At 42.9% G+C, this 22,971-nt stretch overlaps 2 protein-coding genes across 10 annotated transcripts in view; one reads left to right on the forward strand and one right to left on the reverse strand.

The window, feature by feature from the left end:
- Nucleotides 1-613: 613 nt before the first annotated feature.
- skp1 (S-phase kinase-associated protein 1) lies at nt 614-6,688 on the forward strand. The gene is made up of 6 exons (XM_035624257.2): nt 614-764; nt 1,515-1,614; nt 1,740-1,813; nt 2,934-3,077; nt 5,037-5,177; nt 5,985-6,688. Exons 2-6 carry the CDS (start codon nt 1,518-1,520, stop codon nt 6,018-6,020), a joined length of 492 nt encoding a protein of 163 aa, XP_035480150.1. The 5' UTR covers nt 614-764; nt 1,515-1,517; the 3' UTR covers nt 6,021-6,688.
- An 86-nt stretch (nt 6,689-6,774) lies between these two features.
- The window catches only part of tcf7 (transcription factor 7), a 66,465-nt gene continuing 50,268 nt past the window's right edge, over nt 6,775-22,971 (reverse strand). For 2 of the 9 annotated variants that reach the window (XM_035624256.2, XM_047337181.1), the window contains 8 exons: nt 19,827-19,916; nt 18,291-18,410; nt 17,796-17,958; nt 17,030-17,137; nt 15,950-15,997; nt 13,497-13,545; nt 12,159-12,231; nt 6,775-9,019 (listed from right to left, as the gene is read on the reverse strand). In XM_035624256.2, coding sequence (XP_035480149.2) covers nt 8,632-9,019; nt 12,159-12,231; nt 13,497-13,545; nt 15,950-15,997; nt 17,030-17,137; nt 17,796-17,958; nt 18,291-18,410; nt 19,827-19,916 — 1,039 coding nt within the window. In that variant the 3' untranslated portion in view covers nt 6,775-8,631. Of the gene's footprint in view, nt 9,044-12,158; nt 12,232-13,496; nt 13,546-15,949; nt 15,998-17,029; nt 17,138-17,795; nt 17,959-18,290; nt 18,411-19,826; nt 19,917-22,971 lie in introns of all 9 variants that reach the window. The other 7 variants (XM_047337182.1, XM_047337177.1, XM_047337176.1 and 4 more) reach the window with 7 other exon arrangements.

Consider the following 22,971-nt stretch of genomic DNA (forward strand, 5'->3'; position numbering starts at 1 on the left):
CACAAAAAACAATATATACTAATAGCTTGTTTCTAGACGCTGTAGTGTCAGATGTGGACGTTTAAAAACATGAAAAGTGTTCATTTTACTTTATTTAAATTAACATATTACAAACACAAGTACAAAGACAAGTTTCACATATTGCAATTTACATTTTGATATGTAATAACAGGACATCTACCTCCTACACAAATGTGTATGTTAATATGAGAACTTTTAACTTAAATATTTCAGGTATTGAGTAACATAATATAAAACCAACAACAGTAGTGGTAATAATAACAATAATTTAACAAAAAAGAAAAGCTTTCAAGAGCTTGTGAAAGCACTCTGTGAAGCTACTTCTGAAAGGTGCTATACAAATAAAATTATCATATTATTATTATAAGTATATAAATATTTCTTGCATGGACATTTTTTATGTGTTTAATGGTTTTTTTTTAGCAAAGAAATTACATTTTTAAGTACAGTCCATAATGGGGGGGGGGGGGGGTGGCATATCGGCATTAGTGTATATAATATTTGGTAATGATGATGATGTTATTGATTTAAAAAGTCATGTTTTTTGTTTTGTCGATTTAGACCTAATTGAACAGGAAAAGCAGGCCTCGTGCAGGAGCGTCTACGTCATCATCAAAGCGCCAGGCTCAGCTCCGCCCACCAGGTCGATCCACAGACTTTCAGCCGCTGTTCGCTGTCTTCGCTTCTGTCAGGCCCTTTTTATTGACTACAGCGGAGTTCCACCTCTGGATCGGACGTTAACGGTACGTACCACCACAATGTAGCGTTTCATATCGCGTTTGTCCGCCGAGGCGGATGTCAAACGTGTTGTTTTCCCCGTTTTGTTTGTATTGGTATCTGCCGAGACGGGAGGTGAGTTGCTAAGAGGCCTCGCTGAAGCTGCGAGGCGCTAGCGTGTGGCGAGGCTAAGATGCTAGCGTTGTGCATGGTAATGCTAGCTTGGCGGTTAGCCCACTGTAACAACTAGATGGTTGCTTTCGGTTGTAGGGACATAGTCGGACAGAGCACACGGTGGTTGATGCGATAGCTAAAATAATATGAAGTCAACAATGGATTATGTGTAATAGCGAGCTGGCTACATGGTTAGCTTTACCCTCGGTTAGCCTCTGTCAGTTAATGTATCGTTAGTTAGCTAGGTGCTTACGCTAGCTTGACATTTTAGCTTATCTGGCTAAAAACAACGCCCTCGTAGCTAACCGCAAAACATGTTCATATTTGTACCAAGTGCACTTGATTATAATTAAATAATTAAAATGATATGAGCCACCTTTCGTTGTATATTGGTTATGTTGCCAACAAGCAATCGCGTCAGTATTAGCTCGCTGCAAGCGTTAGCACTGACCGGACGTATAATGAATGTGATTTTATGTTGTAGGCTAATCAAAGTGTTTACACGCGCACACGCACGCGCCCAGTGGGTTGGGGAGCCCGCTGTTTGTTAATGTAGCTGCTGTGTGATTGATGTTTGACATTTAAATGTCTGTATTCTACAGATAATGCCCACAATAAAACTACAGAGCTCTGATGGGGAAATCTTCGAGGTGGATGTTGAGATAGCCAAGCAGTCTGTCACCATCAAGACCATGTTAGAAGGTAACACTTTCAAAATCATCACACACACGTTTAAATCTAGTGTGTATCTTCATTCTGTTTAAAATCTGCCCCCGTTGGTGGACAGAGCACAGACTGATGTATGACAATCTTTGTTCCTTCAACAGATTTGGGAATGGATGATGAAGGAGACGATGACCCCGTTCCTCTCCCCAATGTGAACGCTGCCATCCTCAAGAAGGTGGGAAACACACACACACACACACACACTCACACTCACTCACTCACTCACTCACTCACTCACTCACTCACTCACACACACGAACGACAGTCAAACTTCAGTTCTATTAGGATTTAGACTTTTTTTATTGTTGTATTATGACAAAATGGTTCACAATCACAGATGATTTGTTCAATGAAGTCTTCCGGCAGTCGTTTGGGTATTTTTTCTGCTTCAGCTAATAAGCACGAGTTAGCGATTGCCGTGAGTGTTTTTATTGGCCTTTGTGAATGAAATGGCGATAAGTAAATAACCGACACACATTCACATATTATGTATTGTGTGTTCAGTTTCTCATGTTAGTTGTTTTTGTTCAAGACTTAAACTTTCCAGTAATTTTTTTTATGGCTGTAGCTTTTGGTGCTGACTGTTTTGTTATCCTGCGAGTATTTTCCAATATTTCTAATAGTCTACACTCTTTGATATAAATTAGTTAGAAAAAATATCAAGACCACACATCCCAGTCGCAACAAGAAACTGAAAAGGAGATCCTCTTTGAAAGCAGAAGGATTTGTTGCAAAGATGTTGTATGGAACTTTCTTTGTTCTGGCTAGGTGGACTCAATAAATTGGCAACTGAGTGTGTCTGTGGATTTTTCGTTTTTATTTGTTCCTCATTGCCCCTACTAAGTTGTTACTGTCAGTAAACCAAGTAATCAACTAATCCCATCTGTTGGAGCAGAAGGTTGTGGAGACCTGTTTTTTGTCTCTTCTACAAGTTCACGCTTGTACTTCGGATCTGCAGTTGTTCTTATAACAGGGTAGTGAGATAGCACAATTCTAAAGGCCGAAAGAGTTCAGCTAACGAGTGAAACAAGGTGCTCAGAGATGCTACGCACAAAGAGCAAGCAATTTTAGTGTATTGTAGTTAAAAAATTTGGTTTTGCTTCAGAATTGGATACATGTTTGTTTGCCTTAGTTAAAGGTGTGTGTGTGTGTGTGTGTGTGTGTGTGTGTGTGTGTGTGTGTGTGTGTGTGTGTGTGTGTGTGTGTGTGTGTGTGTGTGTGTGTGTGTGTGTGTGTGTGTGTGTGTGTGTGTGTGTGTGTGTGTGTGTGTGTGTGTGTGTGTGTGTGTCCTCTAGGTGATTCAGTGGTGCACCCATCACAAAGATGACCCTCCCCCACCCGAGGACGATGAGAACAAGGAGAAGAGGACAGATGACATTCCTGTGTGGGACCAGGAGTTCCTCAAAGTCGACCAGGGCACCTTATTTGAACTCATCCTGGTAAATACACATACGTTATATCGCATTTACATAACATTGACCTACTTTAATTTCTAAAAGCGTGACACCTACCTGAACTGCAACCATTACGTACAAACCAAATCCCAAGCTCAAGTTCTGTGTGGAACCCAAAGACAAATGGGAACAACTCTAAAATGAATACAGTTAACATGAGGAGTTTTTCTCAGTTTGTGTCATCATCTCTTCTCTTTCAGTGCCGCTTATTTTGTCATCTACTTTTAAAGTTGAATGTGTATATTTCTTTTATGATCTCCGTAAACTGTGGTCTGTTTAACTCATGTACTACTGGAGCAGAACACAGAGTTTGCATTTTGTTCACAGATATCTACAATTAGTTTACCCGGAAGATGGTTGATTTGAAAAGATTGTTTTCAAGGGCGAAAAAATCCTGGGAGTAATATTGTGAAAGTAAAGGAGGCACAACACGCAGAGGGTAACCGAAGGAGCGATTTGGAAATAGGTGTTGGAACAGCTCCTGTCTTCCAAGAAGTGAAACACAAATTGCGGTGTCAGTCACTTGAGTTGACTGAATGTGTTTACATGTACAAAGTCAGAGGACACTGACAAGGCAGGCGTGTTGCAGTAGCTCAGCGAGTGCTTCTATGTCATATGAAAATGAATTCAAGGCAACCAAATATGGTGTAGCTGTTACTGTAGAGCTGCTTGAAGTCCGTACATTTTATAGAACTAACCCCTTGTTCCTAAAAATGTACGAGTGAGCCCGTGTGAGAATACAGCTGGAAAATGTCCGGAGAACTCACAGCGAGCGAGTGGGCGTGTTGACGTCTTTATCGGAATGATCACAACGTCCCGCCACCTGCACGCTCTGCAGATGAAACAGAATGTAACGGATAGTTTCCTGTTTGCGTGAACGCGTCTGACTCGGGACAATCTCCTGCTGCGTTCATCTTACGGGAAAAGGGGCCCGGACATTTACCCGAGTTCATGTCTGAAAACAGTTAGTGTAAAGTTCAAGAGGTTAAAGACCCTTTTCACGGTAACCATTTTGACATGAAATATTAAGTTAACAGAGGTGTTTTGCCCTAATTAAGGCTCTGCACCCTAAATAAAACAATATGTTCCATATCACGTTTTTTCTTCTTCCTGCTATTCCATGTCACACACTGCTGTGAAAAAGATCTGTCAGGGGATGTGAGTTTACTGAACTGCTGTTAAAGTGGGACTCATGTGGAGACACCTCTAGTTACCGGTGGTAACACCAAATACCTTTTAATATTTGAGCTCAGAGAATTCTGAGGGAAGCACAACAAGATTATTTTGTTGATATAAAGTCAGACAAAAAGTGGACTTATTTTCATCGTGCATCGTTTTCATTCATGCGTACATAATGACACGGTGAAAGGAGTCGTTCACGGATCAAACTGTGAAAAAATACCCATCATAATTTTTTCTTTTTGAAGCATTATTTATGAAGGATGGACAGTAAGTTCTAATCTCACTGATGAATGGCATTCCTGTGTCTGTTTCATTATAAAACTCAACTTCTGTTTTGTCAGTCAAAGGCTCTTAATTTGAAACTACAGCAGTAGGAAATGTTCGGTTTGCATTAGCAGCAAACCGAGAATCCATCGGCTATCGTGTGGCAACCGGTCGGCAGTCAGCATTGTGTCTGTTTTTCACCTGGTTGAGGTCCGATCACAAGCTCCACCTCCAGACGTGGTCTGGCCGATCTGAGCGCACGCTGATCCCAATGCATTCTGTGAACATTCAGACCTACATGAATGTTTTTTTTCCTTATCTAGCTTACTGCGTTGTAGTTCCTTATGTGAATCCAAAACAAAATAACCTCTGCTGGTTGTGAATAAACCTCTTATTGTTTTATATCTTCTATGAAATGTCAAGGCGTCAGCCCCCTGTAACCCTCGTGTCACTACCGCCCTCCTCTTCATCTCTGACACTGTTGTCTTTTCTGTTTAGGCTGCCAACTACTTGGACATTAAAGGCCTGTTAGATGTCACTTGCAAGACGGTGGCCAACATGATCAAAGGCAAAACCCCTGAGGAGATCAGGAAGACTTTCAACATCAAAAATGATTTCACAGAGGAGGAGGAAGCTCAGGTAATTATTCAATCTGTCATCTGTCTGTCAGGAAACAAACCAACAGGTCTCATTCACACTACCAGTCGAACACACTGTAATTTCTCAGTGTACTCTGAAACTTCGGCACAGAAGCTCCTACAACAGCTTGATGAGGCTAAAGTCCGGAGACTGTGCTGCTCTTCCATCATGTGAATCCGCCACCATCTAGTTGTAATTCTTTTGTTCTTGGTCATTATCTTGCAGTGGGCTGAGTCTACTACACTAGAACGTAGTAACAGTTTATTCCAGAACTGCTTTTGTGCAGACAGAAGGTTTGAAAGTCATCCACAAAATGTGGGACATCTGTAGGGCTTGTTTGCATTAACTGAAAACGTTTTAAGGAAAGTTGACACAATTTTTTAATCCTGAAAAAGGCCCATTTTCTATGAAATGTAAATGATTTGTTTTTAGTAGCTAAAACTTTTGTTTTTTAAACTGGACCTTTAAAAACGTATGCCTGGTAGTGTGATGGTGCTTTCAGAACAAAAGTGAAGCAAACTTTTGTGCATGTTTGGTTGCATAAAAATTCAGTGCAATGACGTATAGACACGATTTCCCTTCACCTGCCTGAGTTGTAATGTTTGAACTCGATTGCGTGACGCAAAAGCCAGTCAGCCTTGAGATTCTCTCGATGTCATAGACGTCAACGTCGGGAAGAGAACACATGACGTGAAAATTAGCTTCACATTTCCCCTGAAGGCATACGTTACAAGAAATCAAACACTTGGTGTCACATTTTTGACAGCTGTTGAGACTCACCACGCTTGTCCCTGCTCTCGTCCGCAGGTACGCAAAGAGAACCAGTGGTGTGAAGAGAAGTAAAGGGAAGATCCTGCCAACACTACCACACGGAAAAGGATTGTCTCTGCTAACTGGTTGCACTGGCGTTGTTCATACTTGTTAATATTTACATTTAGTATATTTAAAGCCACATGACCGCCCCCCCCAACCCTCATCCTTGTCCCTTTCCTCAATTTCTGTATACCAATAGCATGGCCATTTTAACTTGCTTGTGTGGTGTTATTAATTTAAGTAAAGAAGCTCTTTCTGTTTCCACACACTCATGTTGTGAATTCTCATTAAAATAGTTCTGGTATCATGGCTTTATACCCCTAAAGATTAGAAGACAATTCCTTTCATAGTTTCCCTTTTATCAATTGCTATGGTCGTCTTTTTTACTGGACATGTTTGTTTTTCTTTTAGGTTAATTGATTAAATAAAATGGCTTTTTTTGACAATGGAAATTGAAGAGTGAATGTTGTTTTTTGCCCTGTGAAAGCATGTTGACAGAGGAAGGTAATGGGGGAAGATCGGTGGAAAGGTTTCATTTTTTCTTCTTCTTTGCAAAACGTCCCTTGGACTTGAAGTACTCGTGTGTTAGGTGACTCATTCCTAGTTCATTTTGTTTTGAATAGGAAACTTCTCCGATGAGCTATGACGCTTTGGAGATTGGTCAAAGAACTGAAGGAGTAAATAAATTGTAAAAAGGCCGGTGTCTGTCATGTTTGTTGTGAAGGTACCAGGAGGCGTCACGTCTCACTCCTAACCATTCTTGTTTAAATGAAAGTGGACGAGATATTCAAAACACTTTTAATACAGCAAACAAAAAAACAAGTAATACATCAGAGGCGTTCGAGGCATGAAAAAAATACAGAGGACATGTTTGAGGCGTTTGCACCGTTGACATCCACGCATCCTCAAATCCAAATGAGCCATTTCTAGCACAAGAGCTCTCTGCTCTGCAGGAAAACATTTTTGCTGTACAAAAAAACTGAGCTGTGTCTGAGGCTGCAAGCAGAACATAACATTAAAGCCTTTTTTCCTCGTTAACGTTGGAACATGCACAGGTCGAGGACGTTAGATATCGATTGAATGCTGCTGCAGTAACACAACCAAAAGTTAAACTCTGCACATAAGGACAAACACAAAAATGTATTGCTTTAAGAAACGGTGGAATCTAAGTTTGTTTTTTGTTTTTTTTGTTATTTCACTTTTTCTTTTTTTTACATAAAAACATATAAAAGTTTAATTATAATAGGGAATTCCAACATTTAAAAAAAACTTTACAACACTGCAATATATAATAGTACCCATTTGGTCTCAGATTAGTTCATGGAGCTGCAAAAATATTCAAAGGAAAACTGCCTTTCTTCTAGGGTTTCCCCACCAGCAAAACATTTGACCTTTAAAAAAATATGTATACAAAAACAAATGTAAGGATTGACAGCCTAAAAGTGCCTAAAATATTTTTTTTGTGTGTGTCAAAGGAGCTGCACAGGAAATGTTTGGAATTGAAACTGAAGTCTTTACGTCTTAAAAAAGAAAGAAAATGGCAGCTGTAAAAGTGAATGTGAGGTTCTGCTGGTCAGGCTGGCTGGTTGTTGGTCTCTGCTCCTCCTCTCACAGATTCAATGGTTTGGTCTCAGTAACTGTGGTGGATGATGGGTAACATGTCAAAGTGATGGTGATGTGACGCGGAGGAGAAACACTGAGTCTCCTCTCATGTCGAGGCCAAATTAGCTGTGGTTCACTGGATTAAGAGCTCATTTGTGCAACATTTGATGGTCGTGGTTGAGGGCAAAGCAAAGGCGCCGCTGTAAAACTAACAACCAAAACAAGTGTCATGGGGTGGACCGGTTTTTTTGTAAAAAAAAAAAGAGGCAGATCTGCTCTCAAGGTAAAACGAATCACTTCAGCAGCAGATGGAGCCAGAGAACCACTTGGTTTTTGTTTGTTTCCAGATGAATTCTGCCTCTGTCCAAGTGGAGCAGGTGGGATTCAGAGGCCGGACCGTCCCGACTGAGTCGAATGACACAGTTCACTCTCAAGGGCAAATACAACTTCTGAAGGCTGCTGGCGTTCAACTTGCGAATTAATCATTTTGTCGAGTTCAATTGTTGTCGTGTAACCAAATTGATGATGAATAAAAATGTATAGTATCAACTGTGATGAACAACTGGTAAATGTATGTGCACGCCGAACAGCCACAAGATTAAAAACCACCTGTTTGAATTTGTTCTATGTCTCTTCCAGGCTGGTAACAGTTCACCTCCTGCTGTGAGCCTCACATCTGGTAAACACGAGAGGCTTGTGTTATTTCCAGTCTTTCCTGAATGCTTGGTTGGAGAACTGGCCTTTTGAGAAGCACTAAGCCTTGTGGACCTGTTGTGATGTACTTGGCCCAGAAACTAAGACGTTGGTGGAGAAAACCAGCCTTTGAGCTCGCATGTGGAGCCGTGGGACGATCCATCAGGGCAGATCCGGGATGAGGACGCACCATCCTGCCAACGTCGGCCTCTGTTTTTTTCTTTGCTCTGACTAAAGGTAAGGGATGAATGTGAAAATGAAGCTCAAGGTGATCTTGATAGCTCTTTGGGGGCAGGGGGGAGCTGAGGGGACGAGGGTCAGGGATGTAAGCGGACCGGAGTGATCACTAAGTCTCTGTTAGCACTTTGAGAGAAAGTCCCGCGGCCTTGGCAGCAGACAGCGCCGCCGTCGAGCCGTGCGTCTGCTTCAGTTCCGGATGTGTGTGTTTGGCCGCGGGCTGCCGGACTTGGCCGTGCTTGCCGGCCGGCTGCTCCGGGGGTGAGTGTGAGTGTGAGCGCGTGTGCGTTGGCGGAGACAAGGGGAGGCGCGTTGACGGGGAGGCGGGCGTCGGGGAGCAGCCCGGGGAGGAGGAGGGGTGCTGGTGGTGCTGGCGCTGGTAGAGAGGGTGGCGTGGGGGGGACGAGGAGGGGGGAGAGTCTATAGCACTTAAATCTGAAGAAGATGGGCTGGGGCAGCCTCCTCCTTGAAGGTAGCGAATGCACTTCTTTTTCCTCCTAGGGACAGTCAGAGAGAGTTATCTGTGAATAAAGTGTGGATGGTAAACGTCAGCAGGCGTCAGTGGAGATGCATCACTCACGCTGAGGTCAATGAAACAGGGAGACACACTGAACAGATCATAACGAACAACACACAATGTACTCGTGTTCTGTCTATGAACGAGAATTTCCCTAACACCACAAATAACCTTTTTAAATTTAATTAGAGAATCTTGATTAATAAACTTGCTATTGTTCCAAATTAGTCCACTTCTAAGTTGCTTAAAAGTAACGTAACACTATATTTAAATCAGTATCTTTGTTTTTAAGGTCGAAAAGACTGATCGAAAGAGAGCGAGAGAGAGAGAGAGCGCAAGAGAGAGAGAGAGAGAGAGAGAGAGAGAGAGAGAGAGAGAGAGAGTCAGGCTAGCCCTCTTCCTCTATTTGCAGTCTTTATGCTAAGCTAAGCTAATGGTCTCCACGCAGTGTAGCTCCAAAGCCAAGGCAAAGGCCAATCATGGCATTGATCCTTTCATCACACTATTGGCAAGAAAGAAAATAATAAGCATATTTTCCAAACGATTCCACTTAAAGACGTATTTTTTTTTTTGTTGGTTAATGCAAATATCACTGTATATGGATACATACTTCATTTTTTTTATACTATTCAGCTTTATAATCAGTATAATTAAGATGCTAAAAAAGTATTTTTATGTAGTACTATTAGCAGCAATAATGAACTCTTTAAAAAAAAAAGCCTCATGGGGTTGACAAAGTGTCCTTAAAACTATAAGCACCACAAAATACTATTTATAATCTTTGAAGGTTTTTTTCTTCTCCGCCTCAGGTTCACTTCACCAACACACACACGCACGAACACACACACGCACTGCACTGTGTCTGAAATGCAAACAGCAGTGACGTGCTGTGCTCAGCGAGGTGTTGTACTTTAAAGCAGAACTCGGTGTAACACTGAGCCCAGCATCAAAGCCGTTAGCAGAGATCCCATGATCATTACCAGAATATGATTATGAGTCACCAGGTTGAACCGCAGGGGAAGAGGCGCTGGGCCATATTTAGAGCGGCCGGGAGGGAGAGCGGGACGACGGGTGCAACAGAAAGTGATTTCTAAATGTTAGAGTTCACCATCAAAAGGCGCCCGTCACCACATCGCATGAATGGAGAAAGTTGAAAGCAGATGGGCATGAGAATGCCGCTGAAATGCAAAGCTGCAGGGAGTGTGTGTGTGTGTGTGTGTGTGTGTGTGTGTGCGTTGAGCTGTGGTGATAAGGATTTGCTCTAACCACATTCACTCCCCTTTGTTCTCTCAAACCGAAAGACAGACGCACACACACGCGCGCACAAATTTCCATGACGTGACGCTGGGGAACACGATGGGGTTGCTGCTGCAGTGCTGTTGTGGTGGTAGAAGCTTTTTTTTCTTCTTTTTTCGGCAGAACCACACAGATTCCTGACTCCTGCAGCGAAGCGGTCGACTGTCGTCTACTGTAAAGTCCTGCTGTGACTAGAACAGAGCTCACGTCTGATGTACCATTGTTACCATTGTTTCTGCTTTATTACAGAGTAAAGGGAAATGGGATTGTTGCAATTTTGAGAAAAGGTCAGGGAGTGTTCAAAGAATATTGACTTACTTAGCTCACAATTACTTTTTTTTAAATTTATACTGAATTAGAGGTTCAGCTACTATAACTTTAATATAAGAGGTGAAATATTATGTGCACATTGGCATTGATTGCTGATTATAGTCAGATCTGAATTTATCCGCTGCAATGTACATTTGAAGGTTTTTCTTCATAGGGATGTCTGACTTCTGGGGCCTTCAAATTCATGTGAGTTCATAAATCTCTCGAAAAATGGAACCAGGAACCAAATTAAATAATAGCGCAGTGTTGATTTCTGTTCTGTAATAAACAAGGGGAAAATGATCAGAATGGAAGAGAATATATTTGAACTACTCTGACCAGTACTCTGGTCAGATTTTTGAGTTCCAGGTGACCTTTTTTTTTTTGAGCGGTATTTCCCTTTAACCACATTAACTTCACGTATCCTCTCCATGACGCGTTGCATTGAAACAACGCTGCAAAATCCAAACCATTTGACCCTTTATGACGAGACACTGTAAGAACAATGAAACGGGAGAAGTTTATGTTTTTTGTTAACAGCAAATACGTATAAATCTGGGGTCTTTTGTTTTTTTTTTCATCCGAAATACCTCGCTCACAGTCAGAGTTGACGTTTCTGGACTTGACTAGTTGACTGATCCAGGAAAGTAATCCTGACAGAAAATCCTTGGTAATGAGAAGCCTGATGCTACGGCCTTAAAGAGCAGGAGGAGTGGGTTCATGTTTGGGATGTTTGAAAACTTTTTGTCTATGGTGAATTAATTGTATTACCATACATGTTTTTCCCATTTACATATTGGTAAATGGGAAAAACAAGCCCTTTTTTTTACCACGGCCCCTGGTCTGGGTACAATCTTCAGACCAAGATCAAATATGAAGCCCTTGATGTTGCCCAGTGCTGTGTTTTCAAATTATATGATTTTTGCATTTATTGTTGTTACTGTGTTGTGTGTATGATGCGGCTTACTGAATCTGTCTAGGGTAAAAAATGTCAATGTGGCTTCCTAGTTAAATAAAGGTTGTGTGTATTTGTGGATATAATGGTTCATGAGTAAAGTTAGTCACATGCAGACGTGCAGAGCTCAGGCTGCGTTTGCAAACATTTTCTGGAGGCGGAGCTGGTCTTCAGGCTTCGATACTGTCATCGGCTTGGTGGGAGGAGCTTAGACACTAATGTAAAGTAAGAGTTAAAATGATAAACTTGCTGTAACAGTGGCTACTGGGTACCAAAAAGGTTTGTATACTATACTTCAATAACGGAAGATTTATCAATATTCGTCCGCATCATTCAGACTCACGATCACATTATCACGGCCTCCAGAGCAGCTCTGCCTTTCGCAAAACGTTTGAATAACTAAAGACATCACCGGACAGAGATGATGCACTGATGAGGATGCAGGGTTAGATGGGAGGAGAGACGTGGAGTCTGTTGGGCGTCGGCAGCAGCAGCAGCAGCAGCGGCAGCAGCGGCATGGTGCTATGGAAGTGGATGGGCATGGATGTTTGGTACACACCTGCAAGGACCGCACCAGTCCGTTTGTTGGTTGAGGCCGAAGCGAGCCCGGCATTTCTTAGGAGAGCCCGGGTCTGAGCACAGCACACAGCATGCACAAAACAAGGAGGGAGGGAAAAAAACGAAGGTAGAGAGGAGCAGGAGAAGAAGAAGAAGAAGAGGGAAAAGGTTAGAGAGCGAGGGCAGAGAGAAGGAAAGGAAGAAGGAGACACGAGAGCTGGTCAGGGCAGGGGAAAGCACTGACAGTCAGTGGGCAAGTCCAGTTCAGAGAGAGCCGTCAAGTTTAACTGTTAGTAGCTGGTTTCAGCATCAACAACCACCAAGAATAACCACCCGACACAGACGTGACTTCACAAAAAGTATGTCAGTCGTCCTGGAAACGGGCTGTTGAGGCAGATGGACCCAGAGAGGACACTCTGTTAGTACGGGGTTTTACAAGGCCTCATAAACTGCTCCGCCTAAATCCAGTAACACGCTCGCCTACGTTCCTGTCTGATGCTGGAGCCGGACTCGATGCCTATCAGATGTCAAGGTGAAAATCTCGAGCTGTTTTCAACAAGGATTATTTTATCAGCTGTCTTCTTTTAAACATTTTTATCGGAGCACAGCGTTAGTTATGGTCGAGCACTTGCACTGACAACGACTAACATCTATATCTTTTTTTACCATCTCTTATATGAAATGTGTGTATACTGTGTCTAATTGTTCTTCAAAGTTATATTTTACAATATTCTATTTTAGTTGATTCTATTCTAATTCAAACCTGTACTCACTCTGTCTCTGGGCTACTGTAATACCTGAATTTCCACCATGGGGATCAATAAAGGATTATCTTATTTTATCTTATTAGTCCTGCATGCAATAGTACAAGTTCCTATTTTCTCACTTTGGATACTTTTTGCTAATGTTTCTTGCTGCTGCAGCATTAGCACGAACACTCATGTACAGTATGTGATCTACTGGGGACACATGGGTTTTCACATCCATGAGAAAATATTTGTGACTGGAGGAAACGGGGGGGGGGGAAACTGCCGTGACGTCCGACTGACATTTCAAACGTGAAGCAGCTGAAATAAGGACAAACCTTCGTGCGCCAGAGATTGAAATGTTTGCAATTTAGGTTGAGTGGAAAGCGAAGCAAGAGTGGGTGGGTGGTTTGACGTTAGAGGCACATCCTGCCTCAAAGACCGTTGAGCTACAGAGCGCCAACGCAGGCTCAAGCTTCACTGAATTCTCTCAAATACTGCAGTCGACTCGGGCTGTTTGTTTCCTCGCACTGAAAAACATGGAGTCATGGTTTCCAACGAGAGAGAGGAGAGTTTTGGTATCGGGTGTTTACCTGTGTTGGAGTCCTGCTGCTTCTCCCTTTTTCTCCTCTTCTTCTTGCCCTGTTGAAAAAAAGAAGAAAAAAAACATAAAACCACGTGAGTCGGGCTCAGCTGCTGAAATGACTGGAGTTGTATGTAAATTCATCATCAGGCCTGGAAAAATTTAGAGCAGATACGGCTGATATATCCGGTTCCTCTGGTCTGTCTCAAGCAGGAACATTAAGTTTGGTTTAAAACTATCGTTCGGTCCTCGTTAAAATAGTGGGATTGTGCATGTGGGAGTCTCTGCATTGCAAATATCTGGATTCCTCTTAACTTTTCTCCCCAAGCTTGACACGTCACTACTATGTGAATTCTCCCGTTGAGTGATGAGCGATGCTAAAAGTGACTGGTCATGATAACGCCTGGTCCCAAACAGAAACCTGCGCTGCATGAAAAGCGGCTGTTTCTCATGGGACACGTAAATCTACAGAGGTGCAAAGTTAAGAGCAGAAAACAGGCAACCGTCTTCCACACTTTACAAAAGCAAGGGGGGAAAAAAGCAAAGAAAGATAAAGAAAAACAAACAAAAGAGAAAATACTTTGCGTTACAATGCTCATTGTAAAACACAATTCATGCAAAGAAAACGATGCGATCGGAGTCTCTAAAAGAAATGAGGCTCCTGGATCACCCTAGACTCAAAACTCTTGTTTTCATGTCTGATTGTCTCCGGGCTGATTGTAGTGTTGTGATAAACATCGGAGCTGTTCACACAGACCCAGTGATGGCGAAGCGAGGCCTCGTGTTTGGGTGCGATGGAGGATGTGGGTAGAGAAATCTGCTGCCTCTGCGTCAGTGTCTGCCCTCCTCAGCTCGCTGTCTATGTGGTTACAACAACCCAAACTGCACCTTTCTGAAGCTTTTCTTTCTGTGGGCATGTGTGTGTGTGTGTGCGTAGACTAGGTGTGGGTTTCTGTAGTGAGTCGGAGGAGAGACCCTCCACAGCTGCGGGGGCGATGTGTGGAACTTTGCTTCTTGTTTTGCTAGTAGGTCCAATGTTTTTTCTGGGTTTTTGTGTTTTTTCAACCTCAGAGATGGGGAGTGAGGAGGTTTCATCGAATAGAGCAGAATATTTCAAGCACAGGCTAGATTACCTGCATGCTCTTATATATATATATATATATATGTGTATGTATGTTGTCATCACATTGCTGTACATATATGTTGCCAGCAGACTGTGCACCTAAAAAGTGCATTTAAAAAAACCCCAAAATGTTTAATGTTTGTGAATAATTGGTTCACTCTGGCTGCTGCTGAATCTTTGCAAAATTAACATTATCATAATAAAAAAAAACATGCAGAATGAAGTTGCCTGCCCAATGCCGGACATACAAGAAAACACTGTACTTTCCCAGGAAGTCACCAAGTGATGATTTTGTTTAGTTATAAGTTGTTGCATTTGCCAATATGATCTAAGCAAACACAATCCTGAGGGTTATACTGTGCTCAAAGCTCCATGCACACAGCAGCAGCAGCTCCTCCACCTGCAGGCTGATCTCTCTACTAGAGCGCTGCTGGCTTATAACATATTATAAACCAGGGTGTTTTTTGGAAGAGTGGCCTCAGAAATAACTCTCCACGGACAGGGTCAGGGACTTTTCATTTGAAATGTGTGCTCAAAAGAATGACATTGGAACTGAAACAGTGTCCACGTTGTCGTGACGTGACGCACTCGGACGTGTTATTAGTAACCACAGCCCGAGCAAAGTGTAACCACGACTCGCGTGCCATGCCTGCCCGTGAAGAGTTCAGCTCAGTCAGCTACAGAGACACAAGACAGCGCAGCAGAGGAAAGCGTTCACAGGTTACCACTCTGCCAGATGTGTCTACTGTGACTAAGAAGCAGCCTGTGTTAGAACCAAAGCTTTCTATTCACCGGACTATGACACACTCAGGATTTATAGAAAAAAATTGAATGACTGCTGGATCACTACTGAGTGCTGTATAATCACACCACGTGTTATTGTTGTGTAGCAATAATGATAAGAATTAAGGGTGCTGTGTTTTAAAAGGGATGCCCACAAAAATAAAAACATAAATAGAGGAAAAACCAAGGCAGTGAGGCAGTGAGGCCAGCCATGCGGCCCTGTTCTCTGTTAGTCGAGCAAAACGGGTCGATTTATACCTCTGTGTGATTCAGTGATTAACAGATTAAACCATGTAGTCATCATAACCAACGTGCAACACTGAGTGAAATGTATCCACAACAGACCGGTCGTACTTTCTCTCTGCAGCTGCCGTTGCTTATGTGTTGCGTGTCAGGCTAGTGTGTGTGTGAGTCATTAAGATTTTTTTTTTTTTTTTAAGAAGAGGGTGCATGCAAACTTTGCACAGGAGTACCCACAAACCCCTTTCATGCAGCCCTTCACATTCTCATTTTATTCCACCACAGAGGCATAAATCCACCATAAGATGTGTCCCTACCCAATCAGCTTTACTCTTTTCCCCTGCGACCCCGCTAAGGCCCGCCTCCTGCAAGAGTTCAACAGCAAACTGACAAATGAGAGGCACACAGCAGCCCAGATACAGCAACATCCCCAAAACATCAAGACTAACATGCATGCAACCACACAGTTTTTATTTAGTCTGAGAAATTTGTTTAATAAATCCATGCCACAAAAGTGCGTCGTTATGTTATGCTTTATGACCTTTGACTTACAGGTATTGGAGACAATAATTATGCAAGTTGTTGAGCCTGTAGCCCATAGGTGAAGTAAATGTTCCTGTTTTGTTTTGTTCTTTTCAGAGCTTTTGACATTTAATAATTTCCTCAAATTCAGCTTTCTGCTTCTGTGACTTGTTTAATTTCTGTCTCAGTATTTGGGGAGTGAGCACGTCACTGCTAATGTAAAAAAATATTGGATATTATAACAATCCATCAAAGTAGAAATAACTCTCATTGCCTTCTTTCTTTATTTCACATGAAAACAATGGATTTTTAAGCAGCACAAGCACTGTAAAACACACTAAATTAATTTTTATTTATTATTTTGTGGGATATTTTCTTCACATTTTAATCTTTACTTTTTATTGTTCGGAGTGTTTCTTTTACTGAGCCTTGTTTACTGTAAACTGCGGCGAATCAGTGTAAAAGGAAAACAATGCTCTATGACCTTTATTGGATAAGCAATGTAATAAAAACCTTTAGGCTAAATGTATTTAGTTTATGATTTAATGATCTTTACATCGAAATAACGACTAAAACACACACATTTTTAATTAGCAATAATTGTAAGGTCATGCGACAAAATGTTAGATTATCTACTCTAGAGACGGTTCCCATGACAACAAAGAATAAAATTCATGACATTTTCACAACTTTGCTTTTGGAAGTATGAGAGCCTTCTCGAACTGAATCTTTTACATATGCCTTGGTCTTGTTTTTTTTTAAAAAAGATCTCTTATCTTGTGGATTTACACAGACGTAGTTTTAACAACAAATGGAAAGATTCAATGAGGAGGAAGAGGAGAAGAGTGGAGTAGGAAGAGGAGGGGAGTCCTTACGTAGTTGTCTCGGGCAGACCAGGTCGGGTAGAGCTGCATGTGGAGTTGTCTCTCCTTTCTGGCCAACTCGTAGTACTTGGCCTGTTCCTCCCGGGTCAGCGCATGCCACTGGACACGGACACACACGCACACACGCACACACGCGCGCACACACACACACACACACACACACACACACACACACACACACACACACACACACACACACACACACACAAAACAAAACAAAAACATAGAGTGAGGTGTAATCTTCGTATTTACCAATCATCACACATTAGGACGTTACCTATAGTCTATTAAACTGTGTTATAAACCAGTCTCTGGTCTCGAGACTCCAAAAAACTAATCACACTAAAATATCTTATTTTAGATTCTTCAAACATATCAGAGGTTAGAAAGGAATGGAGAAAATATATAAGATAAATGAATAAAAAACTATGAAGACTTTGACAGAGATCGTTAAGGTGCCATGACAGTCACCCTTGGCTGCAAATCAATGCTGAGGGACGAGCTTTTTTCTGCCGGGCGTAATTGTATGATACAGTATGATCTGCACCTGAACTGAAACAAATGTTATCACACACACAAAAATCTTCAGGAATCCTGGTCCCACCATTCTGGGTCGTATAATCTCAGTAGCACCAGCGTGTGAGGGGAACTGAGTTCACATAACCACGGTCGTCTTATGTTCTTCATGTGTGAAATTACAGACTGACCTGGAAACAGGGTTTGTCTCAGTTTAGTTGTGTGTGTTTGCTTCGCTCACCCTCCGCCCCAGAATCTGGTTGATGGCAGCGCTCTCCTTTAACGTGCACTCTGCAATGACCTTTGCCCTCATCTCCTTCATGTAGAGCATGAAGGCGTTCAGGGGTTTCTTGATGACTGGCTTCTTGGGCTCCTTCTCCCTCTTTGGCTCCACGTGCTGCTTCCTGGAGGGGGGGGGGGGGGGCAAGGACGGGGTGAGTAATCATAATCTGTTTGTTTTTTCTCGTTTGGTTTGGCAATTTGGGTAAAGAATTACACATGGTGTGTCGCTCACACACAAAGGAGGCTACATTCAACTCAAGACAACACAGACATCTTAACTAATCATCAATCATCGATCCATCCATAAATAGATTTGAGTGTTGGGTTTGAATATTTTACTTCTTAATGTTAAGACTATTTTTAATTCTCATTAAATGCAGCTATAACACAGCGTCACAGGGACAACGGTCAACTGGGGATATGATGTGAGCGAACAAGCACAGACAATACTTACATATACATGCCCCTGTCATACTGATCGTGCTCCTGTTTGCCTGTAGGGGGCACTATGGCCGGGTGGGGGATCCCTGTAGGATGCATGCCTGATGGGCCCAGCATCAGAGAGTGAGGGAACCTGGTAGAGGGAAAATAAAGAGAGAAAGAGGAGAGAAGGGTGGAGGAAGACAGACAAACAGAGAGACAGACAGGAGAAGGACAAAAAAAACAAAAAAAACTTTAGCTCAGATAAATGTATTGGGTCGACGGGGGACAACGGGGACAGTGAGTGTCGAAGCGAGAGCGAGAGATTTGCTAAGCAATGAGCTTGGAAGCAGGAAAAGCATCTTGGTTGATCATGTTTATGCTCAGGGGTGATCGTGTGTCAGCCCGGTGTGTGAGGGGGGAGTTGTTCTGTTGTGTCCACAATGGTTGGAATGTGTGTTACTGAAGACAGGATTCAGGTCGGATTGACGTAGAAACTCTTCAAAAAGCTAAAAAGTGGAGAAAAAAACAGTGCATCTAATGGCTGGTGTTAAGCAAGAGATGTAAGCATGTGTCGCCACTAGAGGGCGTCCTACCCTTACTGAGTGAGGTGCTGGGAAAATAGTCCCTCACAACTTGTCTGGTTAAATCTGAATGAGTGCATCTTAGTTGTCTATAAGAGTTTCACCTTCTATGGTGTAATCCAACTCTGTTACTTTAGATTAAAAAAAACTAATTTTGCAAACCAGGTTGTTTCAACCTAGTATAGGTTAAAGGTTGTGTGATCAACAATCACCACCCACCCAGGAAAATCAATGAATAATAGGAAAGATTTGTTATCCAGTTTCTCATTTTGGATAAGTACATTTGGATTGGCCTTCAAGTTTTTTATGATTATCTAAGGTCTAAAAGAACCCAACCCATATGGCAGATACAGGTCTAAAACAAACTAAACTCCGCATGACTGAGGCCTAGTGTCAGGAACCCGGCAGATAACCTGACAAACAGGCAAAGCACCGTGGCGTCATCTGGTGAACAGGGGTCCAGGTTCAAATTAGAGCCGTAGCTTAAGCAAATATAGAAAACAACTGAAGATCTGGCTGTACAATATGAAGACACTGTGGCTCCCTCAGAGTCACAGCAGGGTCACAAGGCTCATACTAAAATACTATATATTATACAAAAAAAATAGAAAAGACATAAAAGGCAGCGTTAGCAAGGAAAAAGCAGCGAATGCCCTGATGGTCCTCTATGTGGAAAAGAGTGTGTGTTTCTGTGTGTGTGCATGTGCGCGTCATCATCCTTTTGTAGTCTGCAGCAGCGATTGGCTCGGCTCGGCGAAACATTGAACTCGTCCTGTTTATGGCACACTGGCTCGAATGGGACTTTTATGAAAGCCGAACCCGAGTTTGCCATGGTGAATGGAAAACTCCTGCTAAGGCATTTAAAAAAAAAAAGTGCTATAAACAGGAGTTGATGATGCAAAGCGTTGTTGCTCGTCTTTTTTTGTTTGTTGGTTTGTTTGTCTTTTTCTCTCTCTGGGCTCGGTCCAACCAGCCGGCTACGGTACCTGGAGTAGGAGGAGGCGCTGGGGAGGTTGGAGGAGTAGGGTTGCCTGAATCCACAGGGGGACAGGCCAGGATAGACCGGCTGGCCCTGCCTGCCACATCACAGCAGAGAGGAGAGACGGCAACAGTTGGTGCCTTTTAGCTTTTTCTGGTCAGAGTGTGTTGATCCCTGACGGGATGTTTTTTTAGCCCTTTCTTTGGGTCAAATTAATTCTACCATAATATTAATGTAAAGTCATTGCATACGCTTATTGTGTTTTGAAAACCTGTTGAACAAACATTGGCTTCCTCCCAGTTACGTGGCTTGAATGAGCAGTTGTTTTCCCTTTTCACCCTTTTTTTTTTTTTTACCAAGTTCTGTTTCTTATTAGTTGTATTAAATATAAACACGTTTCTAGTTAAAAGAGAGGCCTCTGCACATTTTTGTGTTTGTGTGTACTGTATGTGTTAAGAAGATTTATTTGACAACAAATACATAAACTTCAGAACCAGTAAATTTGCGAAAGCCCCTTTCACACTGGCCAAAAAAACCCGTTTAGCTCCGCTCACACCCGGCGTTTTCTGCAGTGTGAAAACGTTTAATCGGAATTCAGCCCCGGGTCAAACGACTCTGCAATAGACCCGGGTAATAACCGGCATCGATGTGAACGTCACATCCGGGTGAACGCGCTCATTTGCGCGATGACGGAGGCGACGAAGGCTCGACTCCGATGACGGGTTCAGAACGGGGACCTTTATTTCAACCCTTCGGAGGACACACGCGGCCTCATCGGGCGGTCTCTCATTACACAGTGGCCATAGACTGTCGCTAACATGGACGATGTGCGGAACCATTCTCGCTGTGGCTGCAGCTAGGTACACAAACACAGCCCCAAACCTTCTTCTTCTCACACACACACACACACACACACTTCAAACCCCATAAAGATCCTGCTTAAAGGACCAGGCTCGGCTCGTAACACTGCGCTGAGTTTGTAAACTTAGAAAGAGTGACAGGTAATAGATCTAAGGTGACGTTGACCACCGGCTCACTGGAGACCATGCTTTCTGTTGTTTACTACACTGTTCTTCTTCTTTGTTTCGTGGCGCGCGCCGCTCTCTACCGCCGCTCTCTACCGCCACCTATGGCCGGTGCCCGTCACTACACGATCATCAGACCGTGGTCTGCTCGCAGTGTGAAAGTGGCCAAATGCCGATTGAACGCGGGTCGACCCGCGATTAAAAAACCCGGGTCTACACGGTAATTTTGGTGTGACAGAGGTATAATTCTTACGTAAAGCGAATCCTCATGCTTTTGAATGTCTATTTGATTTTTTTTGCCACTTCTGTGCCGCTGTGACGCTCAGTGATCCATCATGGAGAGTCTGGATCAGCACTGTTGACAGCTGTGTGTCAATACCTGGCTTACCAGAGCAGAAGCACACACACACTCTCACACACACTCTCACACACACTCTCACACACACACACACACACACACACACACACACACACACACACACACACACACACACACACACACCCATGGGGGGTCGAGGGTGGAGATTGGACCCTTTGATATGTAGAAAACCACACTTCTTCCTCCCGAGAGTCAATACAACCATCCCCCACTTCATCCTTATGTTTCAATGTATGCACACACATGCAACCCAAACCACATCTAGCATTTAAACCACCCTTACAGTCATCATCATGAACACCATCATCATCATCACCCCACATCTCATCCTCTTCCTCCTGACTGTATCCAGTCTTTAAGCCCCAGGGGGCAGCGCAGCACGCAAGAGTAAAGCCAAGCAGCAGAGGCCCTTGGCTGGGAAGAGATCCATCAAACACTGGGATCAGCTCTTGGAAGTTCATTCATGCTTTAATCCTGTTTTAACAGAGGTCACACAACAACACGGGTCAAGTGTTGATCAGATAAAGGCAGTTCAAACCAAGCGGCCCGGTCTGCTTTTGTTCTCGGCAGGAAGCTGCACACACACCAGGTCTCGGCATCTACAGATCCATCAGTCAATCAATCAAAGTGATTATTTTTTGGCCAGTAGCTTACAAAGAGCACACGTTCACTCCATCACACACGTCAACCACATCCAGTGTGTCACAGACAACATCGTCTAAGTTTCTGGTGACGCCATATTTAAACAGACAAAACGCCTCCCATGTGATAGGCATGGCTGGACAGAGGTATGCGGGGAATGTGATGAAAAGTGAAGTAAATCGCTCTGTCGTACTGGCCATTGCCTCGTGCATTCTTTCTTTGTCCCCGCAAACTGATAGGTTCAGCTTCAGCTAATCAGTTTGAAAATGCCAGTGAATAGCAGTAAAAAGGAAAAAGGCCTCCATGCTTTGTTTTCTACAGTTTATACTGACACTTAAAGGCCTCAACAATCCCTGGTCGACCCGGTTGCTTTCTTGCTCTTTGGGTTTATTCAAAGGACAAATAGGAAAAAATTTTACTACTTTGGAGCACAAAATGTGACCATAAAATGTGATTTTGGCTTCACTTTCCTACTCCTGAACAGCACTTAAACTCAATCTCTCAAATGACATTTTGGGCCATCCCAATCTTAAACCTCCCACATTCTTGCAATTTCAGCTGCTCAACGGAGGGGGACGGAGACATGAGCATAAGAACAATATATTCAGCAACAAAGGCCCAAAAAACTACGTTTTCTTGCTAAAACTCAACAGAACTGCTTGTCGGACAGTCAAATCGTTTCTGAAATCAACTCCCGCCACACCTTTGTGACACAGATATTGGGAGAGCAGTGTCCAACAATTTCTCTGTCTGAAACCAACTAGACGACATTCACACCCATGTCGTGCCGTGATCGGCCGGCGGGAGGCCACTTCTCGCGTGAACAACCGCACTATGAACGCTTTCCAGGAGGGACGGTGTGAAAATGTGTTATCCCCCACATTTAAACACAATAGTACCCCTCTCTATTTTATAGCTTTGCACTCCACCTTTGAGTCAATCACTCTCCCATCTACATAAGAGGCATAATAACATCCCTCTTCAGCCTTTGTTACACACTCTGTTTAATAATATAACATGTTTGTGAGACTCTTACTCCCACCACAGCATTGCAAAGCGACATCCTCACACACTGTCCTGGTCCGAGACATGGAGGTGGTCATGGA

Source organism: Scophthalmus maximus, chromosome 2 (assembly GCF_022379125.1).
Source record: "Scophthalmus maximus strain ysfricsl-2021 chromosome 2, ASM2237912v1, whole genome shotgun sequence".
NCBI classification, from domain to species: Eukaryota; Metazoa; Chordata; class Actinopteri; order Pleuronectiformes; family Scophthalmidae; genus Scophthalmus; species Scophthalmus maximus.

Bases quoted from the DNA above. Each gene is read 5' to 3' on its own strand.
- skp1 (XM_035624257.2), top strand. From the start codon at position 1,518: ATGCCCACAATAAAACTACAGAGCTCTGATGGGGAAATCTTCGAGGTG. The intron at 1,615-1,739 runs GTAACACTTTCA...TTCCTTCAACAG, and splicing joins CATCAAGACCATGTTAGAAG to ATTTGGGAATGGATGATGAA. The intron at 3,078-5,036 runs GTAAATACACAT...TTTTCTGTTTAG, and splicing joins CCTTATTTGAACTCATCCTG to GCTGCCAACTACTTGGACAT.